Raw genomic sequence first — 21,010 nt, 5'->3', positions numbered from 1 at the left:
GCGGCACCCGCCGCTCCTCCGCCGCCTCCCCGCGCTGCTCGGGGCCCGCGGCCCTTCCCGGCGGCCCGGCCTGGGGCGGGGGCGGCGACGCCCCGGGCATCCCGCAGGTGAGCGAGGGCCGCGGGCCGGGGCGGCGGGGCCGTGGCCGCGGGGCTGTGCGGAGGGAGGGCGGCCGGGCCGCGCCGGGGATGATGCAGCAGCAGCGGCCGCGGGGACTCCGGGCCGGTCCTGTCGTGCCCCGGCGTTGGGGCGGCCCTGCAGCCCCAGGGTCTGGTGCCGACCCCGGGAGCGGGACATTGCGGCTTCAGGCTGTTTCTGTTCAGTCTCGCTCGTGCCCAGCAGCTGTAGCCTCTGTCAGGAGAGGACTTGTATTTTGGGGGTCTGCTGCACTTGAGGAGCGACGTAGCAGGCAAGGGGGGATATCCCGCAGGTGTTTTTTGCCTGAAAGCTAAATCTCTAGGTGAGTCGTTGTGTTGTGACCTGCCGTAATAAATCAGTGTTCAGACCTGCTCTCCTTTGCGTGTTCCACACAAACCTCCTGTTTTTCCCATACCTGATGCAGCTGCGAGCCAGGAGCACCTGCTTTCTGCTTCTGCCTTGTCAGTAGGGCAGTTCGGTAAATATGTCTTTTTTCAGTATCTCAAGTATAAAATGTCTCCAAGAACAACTGCAGAGGCTTCCTTCTCTTAGTAGGTTATGCAAGACCAGACCTGGTAGTTGTTTTGTGGATGAACGGTGCAAAGATTTCTTTTATTTGTGCAGTTGCTCCACTGAATGTCAGCCTGCATGGATCTGAAACTCTTGACAGCTGGCTCTAGCTTTGGTACAAAACCACACACTTGTTTTAAGAAAAAAAAAAACAACCAACCAAAACCAAGAAATGTGTTCCTGTAGAAGGCAGAGACGCTGGGTTTGGCAGCAGTTGAAGCGACTGAAAGTAGGTTGCAGTTACGGAGGAATTGTTCTGACATGTTCGTGTGCTGTTCTCCCACAGCGGTGCTTGAGAAAGACAGGCTGAAGGACTTGTTTTAGGGTAACTTCTTTTCCCACCATACGCAGTACATTTTGACAAGCACAGTTCAGCTCTCTGGCAGTGCTTTTATGAAATTCCTGGTTTCCTGAGCAGAATTAGAGCTGTGTGTGCCAGCTCTTAGGGCAGAGTCGTGGGAAGGCAGAAGTTGAATATTTCCTTCTGAACAGTCACAAACCTTTTTCTGGTGTGTGTTGTCAGGGCTGAGAGGCAAAAACTAGGTTTTCCCTGCTTTGTTCAGAAAGGGAAGCCCTGTGTGGGAAGATCAGCACCCCAGTGCAGGAAAGTCTAAAGGCATGGTTTTAATTTTGAGGAGAGGGGTGGTCCCACAGAATGCACTGAAGCCATCCACATCCACAAGACTCTACTTAACAAAGTGTGCTTCAAAACCAGTTCCCAATTACCTTAAGCTGGTGAAGATATGGGGTCTGAAATTAATTTAAAAACAGTATTTTGTTCGTTAGATTTTCTGGGAAACATCTGGGAGAGAGAGATAAGAAATCAAGGATAGTGAAATAGCAAATGTAATGTTGATACTTTTTTCTTTTTAATTGGACCAGCTGATGCATTTGGGCAAAGGGGTCGGTTTTGATGAGAGAACTCAGAGCCTGAAATGTCCCAGTTTTATGCATTAGTCAAAGCCACTGTGCTCTTGTCACTTGTCTTTTAAATCAACATGTGTTACACGGTGCTGCTTTCCTTCTCTGTGAAGCTGCATGAAATTGCTCTGTTGTTTGTTAAGCATCTCTTCACAGGTTACTGAGATCCAGGTCAGCACCCCTGTGGTGTTTTCTACCACGCACATATGATTTCTTCTCCCTTTGCTCCTCCCATCAGTTTATTCAGTTCTAAAGAGTGCTGGGAAAACATTGTAAAATTATCCTTGAGGTTTATCTTCTGCCAAGACAAGGTGCTAGGCAAGCTTTTCCACTCCCAAGATAAGTGTTACTGATATGGCGTATTTATTTATAATTTTTTTTTTTCTTTTCTCCCTACTGTCAGTGATTCAGACCAGATAACACTGGGAATTGTTTCAAATGTCCTCAAAATGTGAAAAAAAAGCGTAGCAGCCATGCTGCTGCTGGAGTCATTAACATCAAGTTCATCAGATTTTTCCACTTCTTTGTTGCAATGATGTGGGCTCTTCACATCTGCTTCATTTCCAGCCAACTGTAATATTTTGGATCCTTGTCTGTGCTATTAATATCACTTATCTTCTTTTCTATTTTTTTAACAGCCATGAGCAAGGTTATTTAAACTATGCTTAAGAAACACAAACTCTTTCCATTTTTTTTATAGCTTCATGTTACTGAGACATGTTTAAAGTCTTTTACATATCCATGGACCACCATGAAAGTGTTGATTGTGTTCATAAGCTATGAAATAATCTGTTCTTGCCTTGCTTGGATGTACGAGCTGGGTGGAACAGTGTGTTATGTTTTGTACAGTCTTTGAGTTATGTGGCTCATACTGTTAAAAATCTCCCCATGAAATGGTAAATTCCTCAGAGACTGAAGCCTGCTTATCGGTGTTACAGTTCATTTAAGTCTATTTCCCTCTTGCCCAGCTTCATTTAGAGCTAATCATATTTTTAATGTTTGATGAAGTAGTGTAACAATGAAATGTTAGATTCAGATCAGCACAGTTGGGTGCATGAAGCTCAGAGACACCACAGGCTAAGTACTGGTGTCATGGGCTGCAGCACCTTTCACTTTTCATCAGAGTTTCATGCAAATGAGCTAATTAGATTTACATCTTTGCAGCTGAAGCTGTGCCTGTGTGCCAAGCACCTCCCTGCATTTCTGAAGGCACATTCCATGATATGGATTATTAGCTTTATTTGTGTGTTTCCCTCTCCTCCCCATGGTTTTGCTCCTTCCCTACAATACCACAATGCAGCCACTCAGCAGTGGGGCCAGACTGTGCCAGTTTGTGGGGCTCCAGGTTTAGATTTGTTTCAATCTCTGAACCTTAAAGATAGATAAGGAATTCTAATATGCAAAACATGCCCAGGTATCTTCTTACAATCATGAGAACAAGTTTGACATGTAGTGAAAGGAACCATCCTTTCTTGTCCTAGGAAACCCTCCTCACATGAGTGTTGGTGAAAATGGGGGATACAAGGGACATCTGTCCTCACCTGGATTCCATAGGAGAGGTGACCAGGGATGATCTGCTGCTCAAATCCAAGGTACAGGGTTGTGGCTCTCAGTCCTTTCCCTTTTAGCTGTTGCGCATGGATTTGCATGTTTGCTTTTTGAAGTAAATGCTGCCTGTCTCCAGAGAGAAAATCTCCTTCCCCCACTGATGTACCCACATGTCCCATAAATTCACCCTCTGTGACCCCACATATTTATCACTGTCATTTTATCCTGCTTGAATGTGTCACTTAGCTAAAATGCTGCAATTGTGTATTTGATTGGAAGAGTGGTGTTAAGGAATGAAATACTATGAGCTGAAGGTTGGGCTATGTCATCGAGAAGTTTCTCAGTCTTCAAGGACTTGGTTACTTAAAAACCAATCAAGCTAACAAACCTTCTTTTATCTTGAATATGCAGGGAACTTGCCAGTCTTGTGGAGCTGTGGGACCAAACCTCTGGGCTTGTCTTCAGGTAAAAATGGCTTGTTTGTGTGCATGATGTGGTGGGACTTCACTCAAATAGCATTTATACTGAAAAAAAAGAGTGGGAAGCAAAGAAGGGGTTCACAGTAGAGCTATATACTGTTTTTTGATGGATTCCAGGGAGGAGACTCTCTAGGTGAAAGGGTAATACTGTCACAATCTGACAAGATGTAACAGTTCACTCCTTGTAGGGGATTGCCCTTGCTATTCCCAGGAGGAAGGAATGAACTGCCCAGTGTTGGCTGTTGGCTGGGTGCTGCCTCTGCTGGCACCTGTGGAGGGGCTGCAGGGTGACACCTTGGAAGTGAGGAGGGAGGGGATGCCCTGGGACATGCAGGTGGGCAGGGACTGTTTATTTTTACACTGGAATGCCCAGGCTTGGGGCTGCTCAGATGAGATCCCTGTTGGAGCAATGGCCTTGGAACAGAGACTTTGCCTGGGTGCAAACCTGGTTCCAGGTTTTCTTTCTTAAATAATTTCTAAATTTTCATCAATTCTAAATTTCCATCTTGTTCTGGACCCTGAATAAAAAGCAGGTTAGCAAGCTGGCAAGAGAATTCTGAAGTTGCTGCTGCTGCTGGGACTGGAGTTGCAGACTGTTTTCTAAAGGGTCTAACTTGATGTGCTCATTGTGCTTTGGCTCTTTCCCCTCTCTAGATTGGTTGTCCTTATGTTGGTTGTGGGGAGTCCTTTGCTGACCACAGCACACTTCATGCACAGGTGAGCTTTTCTCTGTCCCCCACATTTAAACAGACAGAGCTGGATTTTCCCTGTTCCATGTTCTGGTAGTCCTGTGCTCCAACTCAAACCAGAGGAGATCTGTTACTTCATTTTTAATTACCAGGCCAAGAAGCACAACCTGACGGTGAATCTGACCACGTTCCGTGTGTGGTGCTATGCCTGTGAGAAGGAGGTGTTCCTGGAGCAGCGCCTGGCAGCTCACCCACCATCACCCCCCGTCAAGTTCCCTGAGCCGGTGGGTCTGTGTCACACAGGGCAGAGCTGAATGCTTGGCAGGGTTTTTGTTTGCCTGGTGTAACATTAGCCAAGTGATTTCTGCCATGGTGCAGCATTTGCTGTGACAGGGATACCTTCACTGAAAGTGGCTGCCCGTAGCCAGAAGACCACTAGCCCCGTCTTACAGGGTCTTCCAGCAGAAAGACTTCCAGATGACTTAGGGGTGGGAACTAGATGACCTTTAAGGTCTGTTCCAACCCAAACCATTCTGTGACGCTATGATTCTATGACTTGAATATCCGTTCTGACTTTATTTTTAGCCTTTACAATGGGATGTCTGCATGTGAGAAGAACCTGTCACATTTTCATTTCCAATGCATGGCCCATGGAAATTTCAGCTGTCAGACCAGAAACACCATGTGCTTCTGACACTGCCGCTCATTCCTGATGCTTCTTATCACCTGTACTGGAAGCAGTAATGGCACTATAACTACTCCCTGCTGGCTCAGTGAGAAGGGTAGACAGTGCAACCTGTTCTTCCTTCTCCTACTACTTTTCTTGAAGGCTGGCTTGATTTATGTGTGAGATAATATCTCTCACAGCTCATCTTTCAAAGCAGACCTCTGACTGATGCTTATTTCTCTGTCTTTAATCTAGGATTCTCCTTTGCCTGCTCACCCTCTAAAAGCTGTTCCGATTGCAGTGGCAGATGAAGGCGAATCTGAATCAGAGGATGATGATTTGAAACCAAGAGGTAACTTTGCATTGAGTTGATTAAAGGGCTGGCAGGGCAACTCTGCAGTCTGTAGGACCTGCACTGAGAGGGTTCCTGGCAGCAGGTTGTGGAGACTGCCTAGAAAGGGCTGGATTCCCTCTCCTCAGGGAGGACTATAGAAAGCAGCACATCTGGAAAGTGATTCATCCCTCTCTTGTTTGTGCTTTAGGCCTTACTGGAATGAAAAATCTTGGGAACTCCTGCTACATGAATGCAGCACTTCAGGCTCTCTCAAACTGGTAGGTATTAGGGCTTTCAGTGTTGTCTTAACTGACTTCACTAAATACCAAAAGTATCACCTCTGATCTGAAACCTTCATGAATCTTGCAAAGAGGGATTAGCCAGGCTGGGGACAGAAGAGGATAGTGTTCTTTTAGGGTAACAGAAGTGTTACAGTAGGAAATTGAGTGATCAGCCAGCTCGTGGCTATGTACAAGACTCACGTTTAAATGAATGCTTGAAGTAAAACTTCATCATTTCTGTTGCAACAGAAATTATTTATCCCAGGGAAAGCCATATCACATCTCTTTATTCTCCCCACTGATATCATTCTAACAACCTATATCCTAAAATATTCTCTAGCCATCCTGCTGAAAACTAATTCCAGGATCTTTTTTGTACTGCGAACAGGTTCAGATCAGCCTTTTCCATTTGTTTCAAGTGAGGAGTCACGTCTGCATCTGGAATCACTTCTTTCCTTGGTTTAAAATCAGTACCTTAAGCATGCTTTTGATAAGGCCTGCATGAAGTTTTGATAAATAAATAGAAGCACAGGGGAAATTTCTGTGTGCTGAATTCTTCTCTTTTTCCTTCTCTTGTAGCCCACCTCTCACACAGTTTTTCCTGGAATGTGGTGGACTGGTCCGTACGGATAAGAAACCTGCCCTGTGCAAAAGTTACCAGAAGTTGGTGTCTGAGGTTTGGCACAAGAAACGGTGCGTGGTGGCCCCTGATGTAAACTGGCCAGGTTTCAGAGGGGTGTTAGTCCTGAGGTCTGGCATCAGCAGAGAGGAAATCTGATCCTCGGGGACAAGTGCATTGTCTGAGGCAGTCATTTCACCCCCTGCGTGAATGGGGATGTGAGAATTTCCCTGGATCCAGGAGATCCCATGTCCTGCTGCTGGTGATAAAATGGGCACATTGATGTCAGTGAGAAGAATTCATTCTTAACATTACAATTTTTAAAAGGAAGACTTTTTAAAAAATGTAATTCCCCTGTTGGCAATGAAGAAAAAATGATGGAGTAAGGGAATACTTGGGGCTATCTCCAAGTGTTTTACGTGGACTTCAGTGACCAGCACTTAATTGCACTGCTCTTGATTAGCAGAGGAATTGATGATTTGGATGGAAAAAGTGATTCAGAGATTTTTACTGAATAGAGTGGAAAATGAGGTGACATTTTGGGAAACATTTGCTATTGGTTCAAATTCTAGACCAGTTCAAAGGACAGTGCAAAATTATGTAGCTCTGTTTAAATCTGATGATGTCTGCTCTGTGCAATCAATTAAAAGCCATCAAAACAGGAATTTAAATGGCATTGCATGTTTGTCTCAAGTTCATTATTAACAAGGAATAAGTAAGATATGGAACAAGGTGAACTGTGTCTGTGGAGGAGGAGGCTGCAGGCTTTGAAGCAATATCATGTCCTTTTAATATTGATTGGATTTACCTCAGCCTGCCCAGATTTTGAGACAGACATGGTGCTGGAAAATCAAATGAAGTAACTAATTGCCAAATCCTGTTCTGGAAAGAATCACTTTCACACTCAGTGTGACAGAGCTGTAAGTGAAATGTGTTTTGGGGAAGGGTCTCTCTGGAAGGACAGACTGGAATGACTGCAAGGTGTTTTCTGTCTCTTGGTGTGTTTGTCATCCAGCTCATGCAGAAATCTCTGCCCAGGCTTTGCAGGTGCATAATTATCTTTTGTTCTCTTTAACTGCACAGCACACCCTCTGTCACGGCCTGTTAGACAAACTGGCTCCAGGCCCGATAAGCAAACTGACTTTTTTCTTTTTTCTTTTTCCATGTCTGAACAGCCCGAGTTATGTTGTTCCAAGCAGTCTATCCCACGGAATTAAGCTTGTCAATCCCATGTTCCGAGGCTATGCACAGCAGGTGGGGCCTGAAAAAACCCATGCCATTATTCCAAAGATGGTGGGAATTTGTGGTGCTTGTGTTCAGAAGGAGGAGCTTGAGCTCGGGGGCCTTGGCCTTTTTGTGTCAATATCAGTGATCTGATAGAGCATTTGAGTGGGATTTAGGAGACCTGGATTCTTTTCCAGGCTTGCCTCTGGCTTGTTGGTACCAAATCAGTTCATTTTCTTGTGTCAGCTTGCTCATGTCTGAAATTATGGTGGTCAAATCCTTTATAAACAGCTTTGAGATCTATTGATACCTGCTCTATAAGAGTTTGGTATTATTTGTTCATGTCAAAGCTGAGGAACCTGGATAAATCTGCACTAAAAAGATATGAATGTTCTATATTCTTTTTCTGGGGAAATACAGCAAACTTAAGTCTTATTTAAAGGTAGTATCCTTATTTTTTTTCCTTTGAAGTCTTTATCAGCGTAGCTCTTCTGTTTGTTCTTCATAATAATATGTAAACAACAAACTATGATTAGAAAATTTACTAGAGAAGTGACAGTACATCAAAACTGTGATAGTGACAAGAAATCAAAACAGAGAATAAAAATAATGATTAATGAAAGAACTTCTGTATTTGTCTTTGATGTGAAATACGTTGGATTGGAAAACTGATCTGAAGAGATAAATTTGAAAGGTAGGCAGGGCAGGCTAAAAGCCAAACTTCATAAAACAACTGAAATGTCGTAATTAACTTTCTGGAGTTGTCAAAATACCACGTTGCTTTCCAGCAGCTCCTTTGAAGCCGATGTATCAGCTCTTTTACCATGTATTATGGATGTAGGAGCTGGCATCTAGACTGTATAGCCTTGGGTTTCTGGTTCCACTCCCTGTTTATTAAAGATTTTTATCTGCTCTCTCTAAGAGATGGCTTGCCATGAGCAGAAGTCAGTGTTCATAAAATGTATTTGTGGGTAGGAGTCTGTTCTCCAGGGCCTGCTGTTCTTATCAGGTTTCTCCTTGCTTTTTCCCTATTTTCTGAGGCAAACCCCTGAAAAATGTGCTCCTGGTTCGCCTTCTACAGCTGTTCTCTGGTTTTTCAATGCCTTTCAGCTGAAGATATTCAGATAAAAAAATTAGGCCTTTAATTATTTAGGAGTTAAAGCATTTCTGTAGCAGACAAGCTCTTTGGTGTGTGGCCCTGCTTTAGCTGAGTCTGTGCGCTGCAGACCGGGCTCACCTTTGTGGGCACTCTTGGAATCAGCTGTGAATGGAGCCACCTCCTCTTTTGCCCCTCTCATTTGCCCCATTTCCAGCTGGATACTGACATGGACTCTTGGTTTTCAGGACACCCAGGAGTTCCTGCGGTGCCTGATGGATCAGCTCCATGAAGAACTGAAGGAACCCGTTGTTGCAGAGACGAGGGATTTGGATACCAGTGACCAGGAGGACAAGCGGGAGGGCGACCGAAGCCCTTCAGAGGACGAGTTCCTCTCCTGTGACTCCAGCAGTGACAGGGGTGAAGGAGAGGGCCAGAGTCGGACCTCAGGGAGCATGGGCAGCAGCTCCCTGGCAGAGACAGAGCTGCTGATCCAGGATGAAGCAGGGAGAGGGATCTCAGAGAAAGAGAGGATGAAGGACAGAAAGTTCTCCTGCGGTCATCGGCGCAGCAACTCAGAGCAGGTGGATGAGGATGCAGATGTTGATACTACAATGATGCCAGTTGATGGCAGAGCCTCACCTGAGATGCTGCCAGCTCCCCGTCCTGCCAGTCCATGTAGGACACCAGGTATACCCCTCTTCCAGTTGGGATATTTCCAGGAAGACATGTTACCATCCTCCACAGGGACTGTGGCGTAGTGCAGTGGCAAACACTTAATGTGATTGTTCCTTCTCTGGGTTTCAAAAGATTTTGCATCCAAGGCTTTCCTCAGTCCCTGCCTTTGTGCACAATTGCTTCTGTAAGGAAGTGTACTTGGTGAGCCAGAGAGGTGCTTAGCCAGGCTGTGAGCTGAGTAAAGGCACAGCAGTGAGAGCTGCCTCTGCCAAGCCTGCAAACACTGTATTGATGCCTTTTAAGAAAAAAGGTTTGGTATGTGTACATCTCTTTATTTGATACGCTGGCCTGGGGAAATATTAGCTGTGGAAAAGGCATGGCAGTAGGTATTTGCTAATGTTGGACTGTGGGCTTTGGGGAGAGAAAAGGAAGAGGCACAGTTTGAGCATTTCTGTGTCTCAGGGAAAAGAAAAGAGCAGCAGTGTGGAGTCACCTCAAGCTGAACATATCTGATCTTTCAACGCTTCTTTATGTAAGAGTCTTACTCTGCCAGCTGGCACTGAAGGCAGAAATGCTGTTTGTGTGGATTAGGGCTACAGGAGCAAGCTGCAAAAACTAATTAGTCACAAGTGTGAAAAAAAGGCAGGTTGTTTTTGGGGGTTTTTTTAGTATGTAATTATTAGCTGTTGGGTACAGCTCCGTATGCACTCTCACCCGTGACTGAGGGAGCTGTGTCTGCCAGCCTGTGCAAGCAGGACAGTTAATGGACACTGAACTGTGCCTTTGGGAAAGATTCTGTGCTGGAACACAGAGCTGGGCTGACGTGGATTGCAGTGGGGTTGCCTTTCATAACTGGAGTTTTCACCAGTGCCTTTTCCCTCCCCATTTTCCCAAACAGAACCTGACAATGATGCCTATGTGCGCTGCTCCTCGCGCCCTTGCAGTCCAGTCCATCATGAAATGCACTCCAAGCTCTCCAGCAGTCCTCCCCGCTCCAGTCCTGCCAGGCTGGGACCTTCCTACATACTCAAGAAAGGTAGTGCAAAGAGGGATTGCTGGGAGGCAAAGAGGGGAGCATGTAGAGGAGGGGAGAGAAGGAATCCATCATGATTCTTGATTAACGGATGTAAGAAGTGCTGGTTGCCCTGGACATCAGTGTGTTCTAAAATAGTATTTGGCAAAGACTACAGTAAACCTGCAGATGAAGTCAAGCTCTGGGCACAGCGTTGTTCTAATGTGTTCTTACACTGGAGCCTGCAATGATCCATGTCTGCATCTGTGTGCTGCATTTGTCCTTAGTAAAATGGCTCAGAAGTCCCAGGTACAAGCTCTGTCCCTTTAGGGGTGTGTGGAGATACATAAACATTTGTCTGCCAGACTTGAATTTCATGGCATGTGGGCCAGAGAACTGTAAGATGCTGTTACTGACAGAGCTTCCTGCCTCTTGGACATCTTGGGCTCACAGGAATGGAATTAGGGCTGCAGATGTCCCTGCAGTGCTGGGAGCACTGTCAGGCTGCAGAATGGAGCCTGGCTTGTGTTGTTATCAAACTGGTCCCTTCATCCCAAAGCAAACTGCAAATCAAAATCCCTCAACGCTACATAGTCCGCAAACACAATGGCTTGTGCTTGTACCACTGTCCCTCCAGCTGCTCCATGAGGACATTCTTTCTTCAGCCCCTTGGCTGAGGTCAGCACAGCTGCAGATGTTCTGGCTGCATGAAATCCACTCTGTCTTCCTGCACGTGTGTGTGGGGACAGGGTTGTTGTTAAACAAAACCTTGCATTTGGCCAGTCCCTGCTGTGGAGAGTCCTCTCCAGTGCAAGACACTTGGGGAACACGTGGTAAATGTCAGAGGGGGAAAAAAAAGGACAAAGCACTGAGGCAGGTGAGGGGGAGAGGAAGTGAAATGCAAAGCTTGGAGCAAAATGTCACAAGACCTCAGAAAACCAGGGACTGTCTGTGGCAGGGCCAGGCTTCTAAACACGTAAAAGGATGGAAACAGGAGTTCCAGTACAACAATTTCTGCCTCCTGAGAGCTGACTGGTGTTGGTTCAGTTGGCTGCCTTCCCCTTGTACCACACACAGCAGCAGAGTCCTCTGTGTCCTTTCACACCTTGCCTCACCATGTCCCTGGAATGGGGTCTGAACATCAGGACAATGCTTGTCCCGTGTTCTTGTGTAGCTGTGTGACTCTGTGGAGTTGTGAGACTGAGAGGGCCATTCCTTGTTTTCCAGCCCAAATGCAGGCTTCTGGGAAAAAGAAGAAAGAGCTCCGTTACCGCAGTGTCATTTCCGACATCTTTGATGGCTCCATCCTCAGCCTGGTGCAGTGCCTCACCTGCGACAGAGTGAGTGTCCTGGGCCCTCCCAGTCACCCAGCACAGGCTTTGTGCTTGTAGATCTATCTCTTCCTAGGGAACGGTGCTGCTCTTCCAAACCCTGTGGGATGCAGCACCTGCTAAAATGGTGATAGGGGATGGCAGGGGAGGTGTGAAAACCTGCCATGCCAAGGATATGTGTTTCTCTGTTTGCTGATCCATGCTACTGAGTTGACCCAGCAGTATCACATTCACATTAGAAAACTGAGTCCAGTGCTACAAAACCCATGACAGAAGTCTGTGCTGACAGCAGGGAAGAATAATTAGCCACAGGGAGTTGCTCCTGCTGCCAGCCCACATTTCTAGTCTAGACAAAATCCAAGCAGTGATAAAAGCTGATGGAGGTCAGGTCCCAGCTCCATTACACACATGGGAAACCCAGACCTCTTCCTCTTGGATATTTCCAGGTTTCTACAACAGTGGAGACGTTCCAGGACCTGTCACTCCCAATCCCAGGGAAAGAGGACTTGGCCAAGCTGCACTCTGCCATCTACCAAAACGTGCCAGCTAAGACAGGGGCGTGTGGGGACAACTATGCCTCGCAAGGCTGGATTGCTTTCATCATGGAGTATATCCGGAGGTGTGTTCCCCATGCAGGACCTCTGTTTTCTGGGATTTGCCCTGCAGTGCTGGAAGGCAGCTGTCCCTAACCAGTGGTGTTAACATTGGAATGTCAATTGGAACCATTCCTTGGAGGGCAGCTTTTGGTACCTCACAGAGGGTGGAGCCTTTTCATGTGGACCAGTTGTTACTGCTCCTCTAGACCTCTCACACACCTTGAGAGCTCTCAGGCAGCTGATCACCCCTCACTGCTGCCTTTAGCTCAGACTTGCCCTCCAGAGCAAATTAATTCCTGGTGTAGTTTTCCAAATAATTTCCAGTTTGAGTAGGAATATCAGCTGAGAGCAGTTGTGCTTTCTCTGCTCCTCTGGGATGTGGGATGAGCTTAGGACCTACAGCTAGAAGGAAATTTATCAGCCAGTTGGGGTTTTGTGTGCCAAAGCATTCAGCTATTTTATTTATAACTCTTAATCTCTTCTCCTTTGCAGATTTGTGGTGTCCTGTATCCCTAGCTGGTTTTGGGGTCCTGTGGTGACACTGGAGGATTGCCTTGCTGCCTTTTTTGCAGCAGATGAGTTGAAGGGTGAGTTTTTTCGGTGGGGTCTGACAGCATGGAGGAGCATTCCATATGCATTTTGAAGGCAGATTAAATCTCCTAGAGATCCTGCCTTGGTGTGTCATTAGAGACCGGCAGTGCCGAAAGTTGGCAGCTCAGCATCTCTGAGCAGGAGGGAACTTTTCCACCTGCTCAGGGGTGGGAAATCTGGGTGAGAGTGTCCTCAGTGAGGAGCAGGTAGAGCTGTTGGCTGGCTGAGTGCTGTGGCTCCTCAGTTTCTTCACTTTCTCATCTTTCAGCTCTGGAAGACTCACACCATTTGCTGTTCAGGTGTGGTGGTGGGCACTTTCCTGCTAATTGACTGCTTCCCCTTCTTGCCTACACTTACTGAGAGGAGTTGTTTTGATCTCTTCTCATCCTGGCCTGCCCAAAAGGCTCTTAATCTGCTTACTGTCTGGAAATCTCGCTGTGTCAGCCTCGTATGCTCTGAGCAGCTGCATAATGGCTCTCTTCTCTCTCTACAGGGGACAACATGTACAGCTGTGAACGGTGTAAGAAGTAAGTTGGCATTACCTGTATTGTGTTGCATGTCTGGAGTTTTATTTCTGGAACTTTATTTCTCTGTACTGCTGTCAGATACTTTGCTGTGTCCTCTTCCTGGTCAATTCTTCTGCTGGAATTCAGGATTTGTCTTGGATTCCAAAGCAAGCAAGACCCAGCCATGCCTTTGCTATAGAGAGTCCTCACAGCTCGTTTCTTTTCCTCCCTCAGGCTGCGGAATGGAGTGAAGTACTGCAAAGTTCTCCGGCTCCCAGAGGTGGGTAAAAGCACCTTGTTTCCTAATTTTCTTCTAACAGCCACTGAAGAGGTGAGGGGGCCAGAGGCAGAATAAAACCAGCAGGTTTTTTGGTGGCAAAGTCCTGTATCTAGATCAGAAGAGACTTTCTCAGTCTAACTGATGAGCCAGCAGGATTAATGAGAAACAGGCAAAGAACTCCTGCAAAGATCAGACACACAGAGATGTGCTGTGCTCCCAGAGCTCCCGTGGCAAAACTGCCCTTTGATGTCCTCTATCCTTGGTCTTTTAGATCCTTTGCATCCACTTGAAACGGTTCCGGCACGAGGTGATGTATTCCTTCAAGATCAACAGCCACGTCTCCTTCCCCTTGGAAGGGCTGGATCTGCGACCTTTCCTCGCCAAGGAGTGTGTGTCCCAGATCACCACCTACGACCTCCTGTCAGTCATCTGTCACCACGGCACAGCTGGCAGTAAGTCCTTCCCTGGAGGAGGAACAGGATGGGAGGAGTGTGACTGAGGCAGGAGTGTGGTCAGGAGTAGCCAACACCTCTGCTGGGCTGAAGGGCAGCATAAGACCCCCTCCATTCTGTGCTCTGCCTGAGCAGCCTCTGCCCTTTGAAAAGTGAACTGAGCAGTTTCTGACAGATCCCCTGCAGCTCTTTCACCCTCCCCACGGGCTTGGCTCAAACCCTTTCCCACTGTTCAGTCTTGCTGAGAGGCCTTTCCAAGGAAGGGAAATCAGGGTGACAGTGCCAGGCTCTGCTGCTCCAGCAAAGCTTGCCTGAACAGGAATTATCCTTTTTTTTTTTGTCTCTCTCTCTGTTCTGTGCCAGCAGCTAATCCTGTTTGCGCTGCTGACATTATCCCAGGCCTGCCTTCTGTCTGCACTGCAGAACTGTGCTTTCTGTTCCAGGTGGCCACTACATTGCCTACTGCCAGAACGTGATCAATGGCCAGTGGTACGAGTTCGATGACCAGTACGTCACCGAGGTCCACGAGACCGTGGTGCAGAATGCAGAAGCCTATGTGCTGTTCTACAGGTGAGCTGTGCCCTCAGCCCCTTCCTGGGTACAGAACGCCTGGAAATGCACTTCACAAATGGAGTTTTCCTTTCCTTGCTCCAGGAAAAGCAGTGAGGAGGCTGTGCGAGAGCGTCAGAAGGTCGTGTCCCTGGCCAGCATGAAGGAGCACAGTTTGCTCCAGTTCTACATCTCTCGAGAGTGGCTCAATAAATTCAACACCTTTGCTGAGCCTGGGCCCATCACCAACCATACCTTTCTGTGCTCCCATGGAGGTAAGGCTGCTGGACCTGGGAGCAGCACCTTTTGTGCTTCCTGGTGCGTTAACAAATGTAGGAAAAAGCTCCAGCTGCCATCCTGATATGGGGAAGCTGCAGTGGGATCCTCTTTGGCAGAAATTCCAGCCTGCTCAGGGAGGGATGAGACAATTGCCCATTGTGCTGCTGGTTGGTGGCCTGGGGGGATGTGTAGTGCTGGGAAACAACAGTTTTCAGTTCTCTGTGTTTAAAAACAAACCTGTAGAAAGTAGATAGGGCTGGGTTTATCTGTGTTACCCTGTCAGCAGGGCTGGCCCTCGGGGGTTTGTTTGGAGAAGGGAGCACGTGCTGTGGAAGAGAGCTGATAGCACATCTGACTCTGCTGCTGCTTCATCAGCCGTGCTGGGGAGTACTCAGTGTTTGTAAATCTCTCTTCTAAACTGGAAATGAGGCACTTGATTAGAAATTGAGGCTGTGGATTGAGAAACCTCCACAGTTAATGAACTCATGACTGTCTTCCATTAGCAAAGGAAGCATATTGTGGAATCAGAGTTCTCAGAAAGGAACATCAGCCTTTTTATTTGTGTCTGTTGTATGCAGCAATAATGAGATCCCTGATTAACTCTTCCACTTGCCTTTCCTCCACAGGGATCCCTCCTAATAAATACCATTACATTGATGACCTGGTTGTGATTCTGCCCCAAAACGTGTGGGAATATCTCTACAACAGGTGAATATGGGCATTCCATTCTTTCTCCCCGTATTTGTAGAGTGTCCTGATCTAAGCCAGGACAGTATCAGTTCCTGTCCCAAAAGGACAGCAAGAGCTAAGCCAGAACAGCAAAAGTGTGGCTGAGTAAAGGCAGCTCTGTGCCCTCAGCTGCAGATGCACCTCCCTCACCAGTGTCTGGAGTAGTATAAAAATCCCTGTCTGTAGGGTGCAGGGCTGGGAGGCGTTTCCACTCTGCTGCAGTTCTCCATTCTGCTCCCTCTCCCCGTGCCCAGGTTTGGGGGTGGCCCTGCTGTGAACCATCTGTACGTGTGCTCCATTTGCCAAGTGGAGATCGAAGCCCTCGCCAAGCGCAGGAGGATCGAAATCGACACCTTCATCAAGGTTGGCATGGGAAGCATCTGGAAGCAAGGCAAAGGGCAGGGGTGGGAAATGGAGACCTGGAAAACTCCTACCTGTTTTCCAGAACGTCATCTACAGTACAGCCAGGAGATTGGCCTGGGGGTTCCCCAGTGCAGAGGGGCAACTGGGGGGTGAGAATGCTGTGCAGACAGAAAGTGTGAAACCATCCTTGTCTCATGCCTGCTCTGGTGAGCAGGAACAGGGTGTGAGGAAGGAATTACATGGGGTTCTTCTGGAGAATGGCAAGGCTGCCTTACAGTTAATGGAAGGGCCTCCCCAAGATCTCAGGAATGACTAAGTCTTTCCTGTATCTCTGTTCCTGCTCTCCCAGCTGAACAAGGCTTTCCAGGCAGAGGAGTCTCCAAGTGTCATCTACTGCATCAGCATGCAGTGGTTCCGGGAGTGGGAGGCCTTTGTCAAGGGCAAGGATAACGGTAAGGATCAGACACTGGGGTCTGTCAGAGGAGAGAGGGGGAATGGAAACGAGTCCATTTGCTGGATCCTGGCTGAGTACTGCCCCTGGCTGGGGTGACAAGGCTGGGCAGGGTTCAGGCACCAGCCACTGGGGCTGCCTGCAGGTCCCCAGGGCAGGACAGAGATGACAAATAGAAGAAGTTAGGAAAGTAGATGAATCTGGAGGCAATGAGGAAATCAGATGGTTTTTGACATATTTGTTCTCCTACAGAGCCGCCTGGACCAATCGACAACACCAAGATTGCCCTCACGAAACCAGGTGGCCACGTGCAAGTCAAGCAGGGTAAGGCTGGTGCTTGCTGCCTGTGGTGTTCCTAAAAGGTGGAGACTGTTCCACTGGATCTGGCTGTCCTTAATGAAGTTACAGAGCAAGATGGTGTTGCAGAGGATTGACAGTTCTCTACCCAGCCCCTGCCCTGAGTGAGCCAGTTCTCTAGTGGCAGCTCCTGCATGACCAGTTTGCTGCTGGGACTGGTTCCTGCAGACCCCCAGCTCCTGCCTTGCTGCTCCCCAGGCCCCTTCCACCATTCCCCTTTGTGCTGGAGCTTTGATCTTGCGTTGCTTTTGATGTGGTCTTCATTCAGCATCTGTTGTGGTCCCCCTTTCAAAGTTAAAACAGCCTTATGTTGTGCCTGGCGAGGTTTAGATTGGATATTAGGAAAGTTTCTATATGGAAAGGGCTGTCAGGGTTTGGAACAGGCTGCCCAGGGCAGTGGTGGAGTCCCCACCCCTGGAGGGATTTAAACGATGTGTAGATGTGGTTCCTGGGGACATGGATCAGTGGAGGACACACCGGTGCTTCCAGCAGGAGGCGGCACTGCAGGGGCTTTGTGAGGGGACCAGCGGTGTCTCCTCCTCTTGGGATGGGCGTGCGAGGGGAGGTGTTTGGAGAGGAAATCCTGGTGCTGTGGTGCCCTGACCTTTCCCTACTGGTGCATCCGGTTACTGGTGGTGTCCCTTCCAGGTGCTGACTACGGGCAGATCTCCGAGGAGACGTGGGTTTATCTAAGCACCCTGTACGGAGGGGGCCCCGAGATTGCCATCAGACAGAACGTGGCCCAGGTGCAGGAACTGGAAAACCTCCACGGGGAGCAGAAGATTGAAGCAGAGACACGTGCGGTGTGATCTGTGCGGATGGGGCAGGGCAGGGATGGCACAGGTACCTCTGTGGGGGGATGGGAGGCTGAGAATCCTGAGGGGTCGAACGTCCTCCGTTTTCTGGGACTCAAGGTGTGTGCAGCTCCCCCACCACTCCCGGGGCAGGCAGGCTTCCTCCTCCTTTCACGTGGCTCTGAGCACGGGGTGGTGCTGGGAGAGACTGGGACAAAGCTCCTGCACCTGACCTCTGGCTGAAGCCGTGGTCTGAGGCTGCAGCCACAGTCACAGGGCTGTCCTGACCTGAGCCCTCTCCCTTTCCTTAGCATACACCAAACCAGCACTCCCAGCTTGTCCCCAGTGCACTGAGCTCTGCTCCTTTGCAGATTTTGCTTTTGGCACTTTTCTTTTTAACTCAAATATGTAAACATAATGAGATGTTATTTATGTTTCCAGCGGGCAGTGTTGCAACCAGAGAAACCTGTTTTTGAGGCTGAGGAAAGCCATGAGGTCTCCCTGTGGTTTTGTGCTGGTGGTGCACAGCTGTCACAACTTCCTAGTTTTGCTCTTTATCAAATTCTTGTAAATTCAGTTGCAATCAACTAAGAAATTTGGAAAGAAGCTATTCCCTTCTCCTCTCACTCCCAAACCCACACCTTCATGGTCCTGCAGAATTTTATTTTCTCCTTGTGTCTCATCTCCTATGTTCAGCACGTTTTTGGACAACAAAGCTGGAAGGTGAGTCCTCCTTCCCAAAGCCTTCCTCAGACTGACCCTGCCATGAGCCTGTGTGTCTCCCTCAGCTGGTGAGAAGCTGAGGGGGGTGAAGCTGAGGAGGGGCCCCTTTGTTCACACAGAGCCCCTTCAGAGGGGTCACCCAGGGCTGGGGAGAGGGCCTGGCTGAGCAGGGCCCAGGCTGGTGAAGCAGCTTTTTAGGAATGAGCTGCTTTCTGCAAACAAGCCCCCACCTGTGTGCTGAGGTCATTCCAGATGTCCTTTTTGTTTACAGTGGCTCATTTAATGAATTTGTTCCCCAATCTACTGCCACCAGTGCAGCCAAGAAGCAGCTGCTGGAGGCAGCAGAGACAGGAATGAAGGCAAAAAAGGCCAAACTCCACTTTCCTCAGCAGGGCTATTCTTAAAATACTTTGTTCATTTTGCAGCAAGGCAAGAGTTTAATCTTTGCAAGCCTTTGAGTGCAGTTTAATGGAGGCAGAGAAGGCAGGGCTGCTTCCCAGGGCCAGAAGAACCAAACTGTGGGTTCATGGTGTGGGTGATTACACAGCAGCAAGTCTGGCCTTAGTGGTGCCAGACACTGCATGGAGCTGGGATCTCCTGAGCTCCTCACGAAAAATGGGGAGAAGGGGGAGAAAAGGAAAGGCTGCTCCTTGACTTAGAGATAGAAGGGGGTAGGACAGGAGAATTTGAGAAGGAAAACATGGCCTTCATGTTATTTTTTCTTTTACTTTTTTTTTTTTTTTGATCAAGTGTTTGTTGCAAAAAGCAACTTCTTTAAACATTGTCTGTAATTGATTCAGCACGTTAATTTTACAATCCTGTTCATGGGATGCTTGTTTAGACCCAGCCAGGCCCTAGGAGAGGTCAGAGAACGAGCCACTGTTGGTATTCTCATTGTTCCAAGCTGTCTTTGTTCCCCACTGCAGCAGCCCTGGGATCTGCTGCAGAGCCTGCAGGGCTGCATGTCCGTGTTGTCTGTGTTCCAGAGGGTGCTGTACAGACTGTAATGACACTCCTGTGCTTCAGTGTTAGACCTTGTGCTGAAAGTGGTACAATAAATACATGTGCATTCAACAAGGCCTGCCTTGCCTGGTGAGAGGGGCTGACAGCTCCAGGGAGTGGGGTGGTGAAGGAAGAAAAAATTTAAAAAATTAAATATAAAAATCCAAACTTCCACCTGACCAGAGGCTGTGTGGGGACAGATCCTTCTGGGCAGCAGCGAGAGGAGCCTGAGGCTACTAAACCATCCTGTGCCCATACAGAGGGCACCTGCCCCTTTAGTCTCTGCTCACAGACCTCCCTTCACCTTTCATTAACCCCATTTCACCCGAGTATGCCTCAGAAAGCTCCGGGGGTCTGGATGTGCTACTCATTGACCACATTATTATCCTGGAAGTAACTTGCAAGGGAAGGAGTTGAAGTTTCATTGATCTGTTCCAGGATTCTGCAAGAGTTTCCTGTCACTGTTGTGTGGCCAAATATCCCTGCTGGTCCATTGCCCTCCCTTGGTAACATGTCAGCAGCCTGTTCCCCAGGGAACACCAGGCTCTTGGCACTGGGAATTAACAGAGTTTCTAAAGCAGCCCCAGGGGCTGGAGCAGCAGGAATTCCCTGCCCCAGTGAGTGATGCAGCCTCAGCTGGAGCCTGAAATGTCTGAAGAAGCAGAGCTGGAGCTGGGTGATAAGAACATGCAGTTTGTTCTTGAGCAGCTTGGAGTCAACTGCCCAAACCTGGATCTTAAAAACAAGTCCCTTACCTGAGCAACAGCTGAACAGCTCCAAACCTTCCCAGAGCCACCAAGAACTGCCCTCCCCAGGGGTGCATCTGCTCAGGGTCCAAACAGCTCCAGGGCTGCTCTGGCAAAGCCCTGACTCTGCTCTAAGTTATCCTCTGCCTGTTGAAGCGCTCGAGGTTAGTTCTGCATCCTGATTTCATCTGAGCTCTGACTGCAGCCTTGCTTTCCTCCAGCTCCACTGGAGGCAGCCATGGCATTTCTGAGCACACCTCTGAGAGCAGCTCTGAGACAAACAGCTTTCTGAGCACAGCTCTGGGAGCCAGTGCCAGTGCTGAACTCTTTATCAGTTCTCTTTGCAAATCACTTCCCCCTTTTTTTATATCAGGTCCCTTTATCAATTGTAAAAAAAGGGGAGCTGAAAGAACTGTTCGTGCATTGGGGACTGATGGAGCAAACCTCAGTATTCGAGTATCTGCTCCCTCCCCTCAGTCCTCCAGGAGTTGTTCCTGTGTGCTGCTCCCAGGAGCAGAGCCATTGCTGTGTTGTAACTGTGACACAAACACCCCATACAACCTTATTTCCTTTTCTTCTCCCTTTTGGCTCAGCTTTCCGCCCCCAGCTCTCACTCACCCCTTTGGTTGTGCCGTTTCTATTTAAAGTCAGCAGTGCTGATTCTGTGAAAGATAAATCCAAGTCAGAGCCAGAGGGACACCCCCTCCTATTCATTGCTGCCCAAACCCAAAGACCAGCAACCTGTCACAAACAGCTCTGATCTGGCCTGAACTGACAGGGATGTTAATTAGTGCTGGCAAAGAACAACTGCAATCCTGTTGAAGAAATGTAGCAGCTTGACTGTATTAACAAAAATAATCTCTAGATTATTTCTCAGATAAAAGCACCACCAGGTGTCATCTGCTGAGCAGGAAAACTGCAAATCTTCGTGGCTCTTGGATGAGCTCTTTCCCATGGCCTGGACCAAGGGCTGATGGAGAAGCTGCCCAAGAGCCGGGGGCTTTT

At 48.2% G+C, this 21,010-nt stretch overlaps 1 protein-coding gene across 2 annotated transcripts; it reads left to right on the top strand.

Moving 5' to 3' along the window:
- Position 1: 1 nt before the first annotated feature.
- Positions 2-19,331, top strand: USP20 (ubiquitin specific peptidase 20). Of its 2 annotated transcripts, none has more exons than XM_048325753.1 (24): positions 2-107; positions 3,111-3,221; positions 3,589-3,642; positions 4,311-4,373; positions 4,498-4,629; positions 5,268-5,364; positions 5,555-5,624; positions 6,207-6,320; positions 7,422-7,500; positions 8,815-9,256; positions 10,143-10,280; positions 11,484-11,596; positions 12,034-12,206; positions 12,676-12,770; positions 13,268-13,301; positions 13,515-13,560; positions 13,832-14,012; positions 14,456-14,582; positions 14,667-14,836; positions 15,467-15,548; positions 15,824-15,932; positions 16,282-16,384; positions 16,636-16,707; positions 17,389-19,331. In XM_048325753.1, the coding sequence occupies exons 2-24, from the start codon at positions 3,141-3,143 to the stop codon at positions 17,547-17,549; spliced, it is 2,736 nt and encodes a 911-aa protein (XP_048181710.1). In that variant the 5' UTR covers positions 2-107; positions 3,111-3,140; the 3' UTR covers positions 17,550-19,331. The 2 variants fall into 2 exon arrangements, with proteins under 2 accessions (XP_048181710.1, XP_048181711.1); XM_048325754.1 differs by lacking the exon at positions 2-107 and adding an exon at positions 208-460.
- The last annotated feature ends 1,679 nt before the right edge of the window (positions 19,332-21,010 follow it).

The sequence above is a fragment of the Corvus hawaiiensis genome, chromosome 21 (assembly GCF_020740725.1).
Source record: "Corvus hawaiiensis isolate bCorHaw1 chromosome 21, bCorHaw1.pri.cur, whole genome shotgun sequence".
NCBI classification, from domain to species: domain Eukaryota; kingdom Metazoa; phylum Chordata; class Aves; order Passeriformes; family Corvidae; genus Corvus; species Corvus hawaiiensis.
Note: the sequence above shows the minus strand (reverse complement) of the source record. Positions and strands in the feature narration are given on the sequence as shown.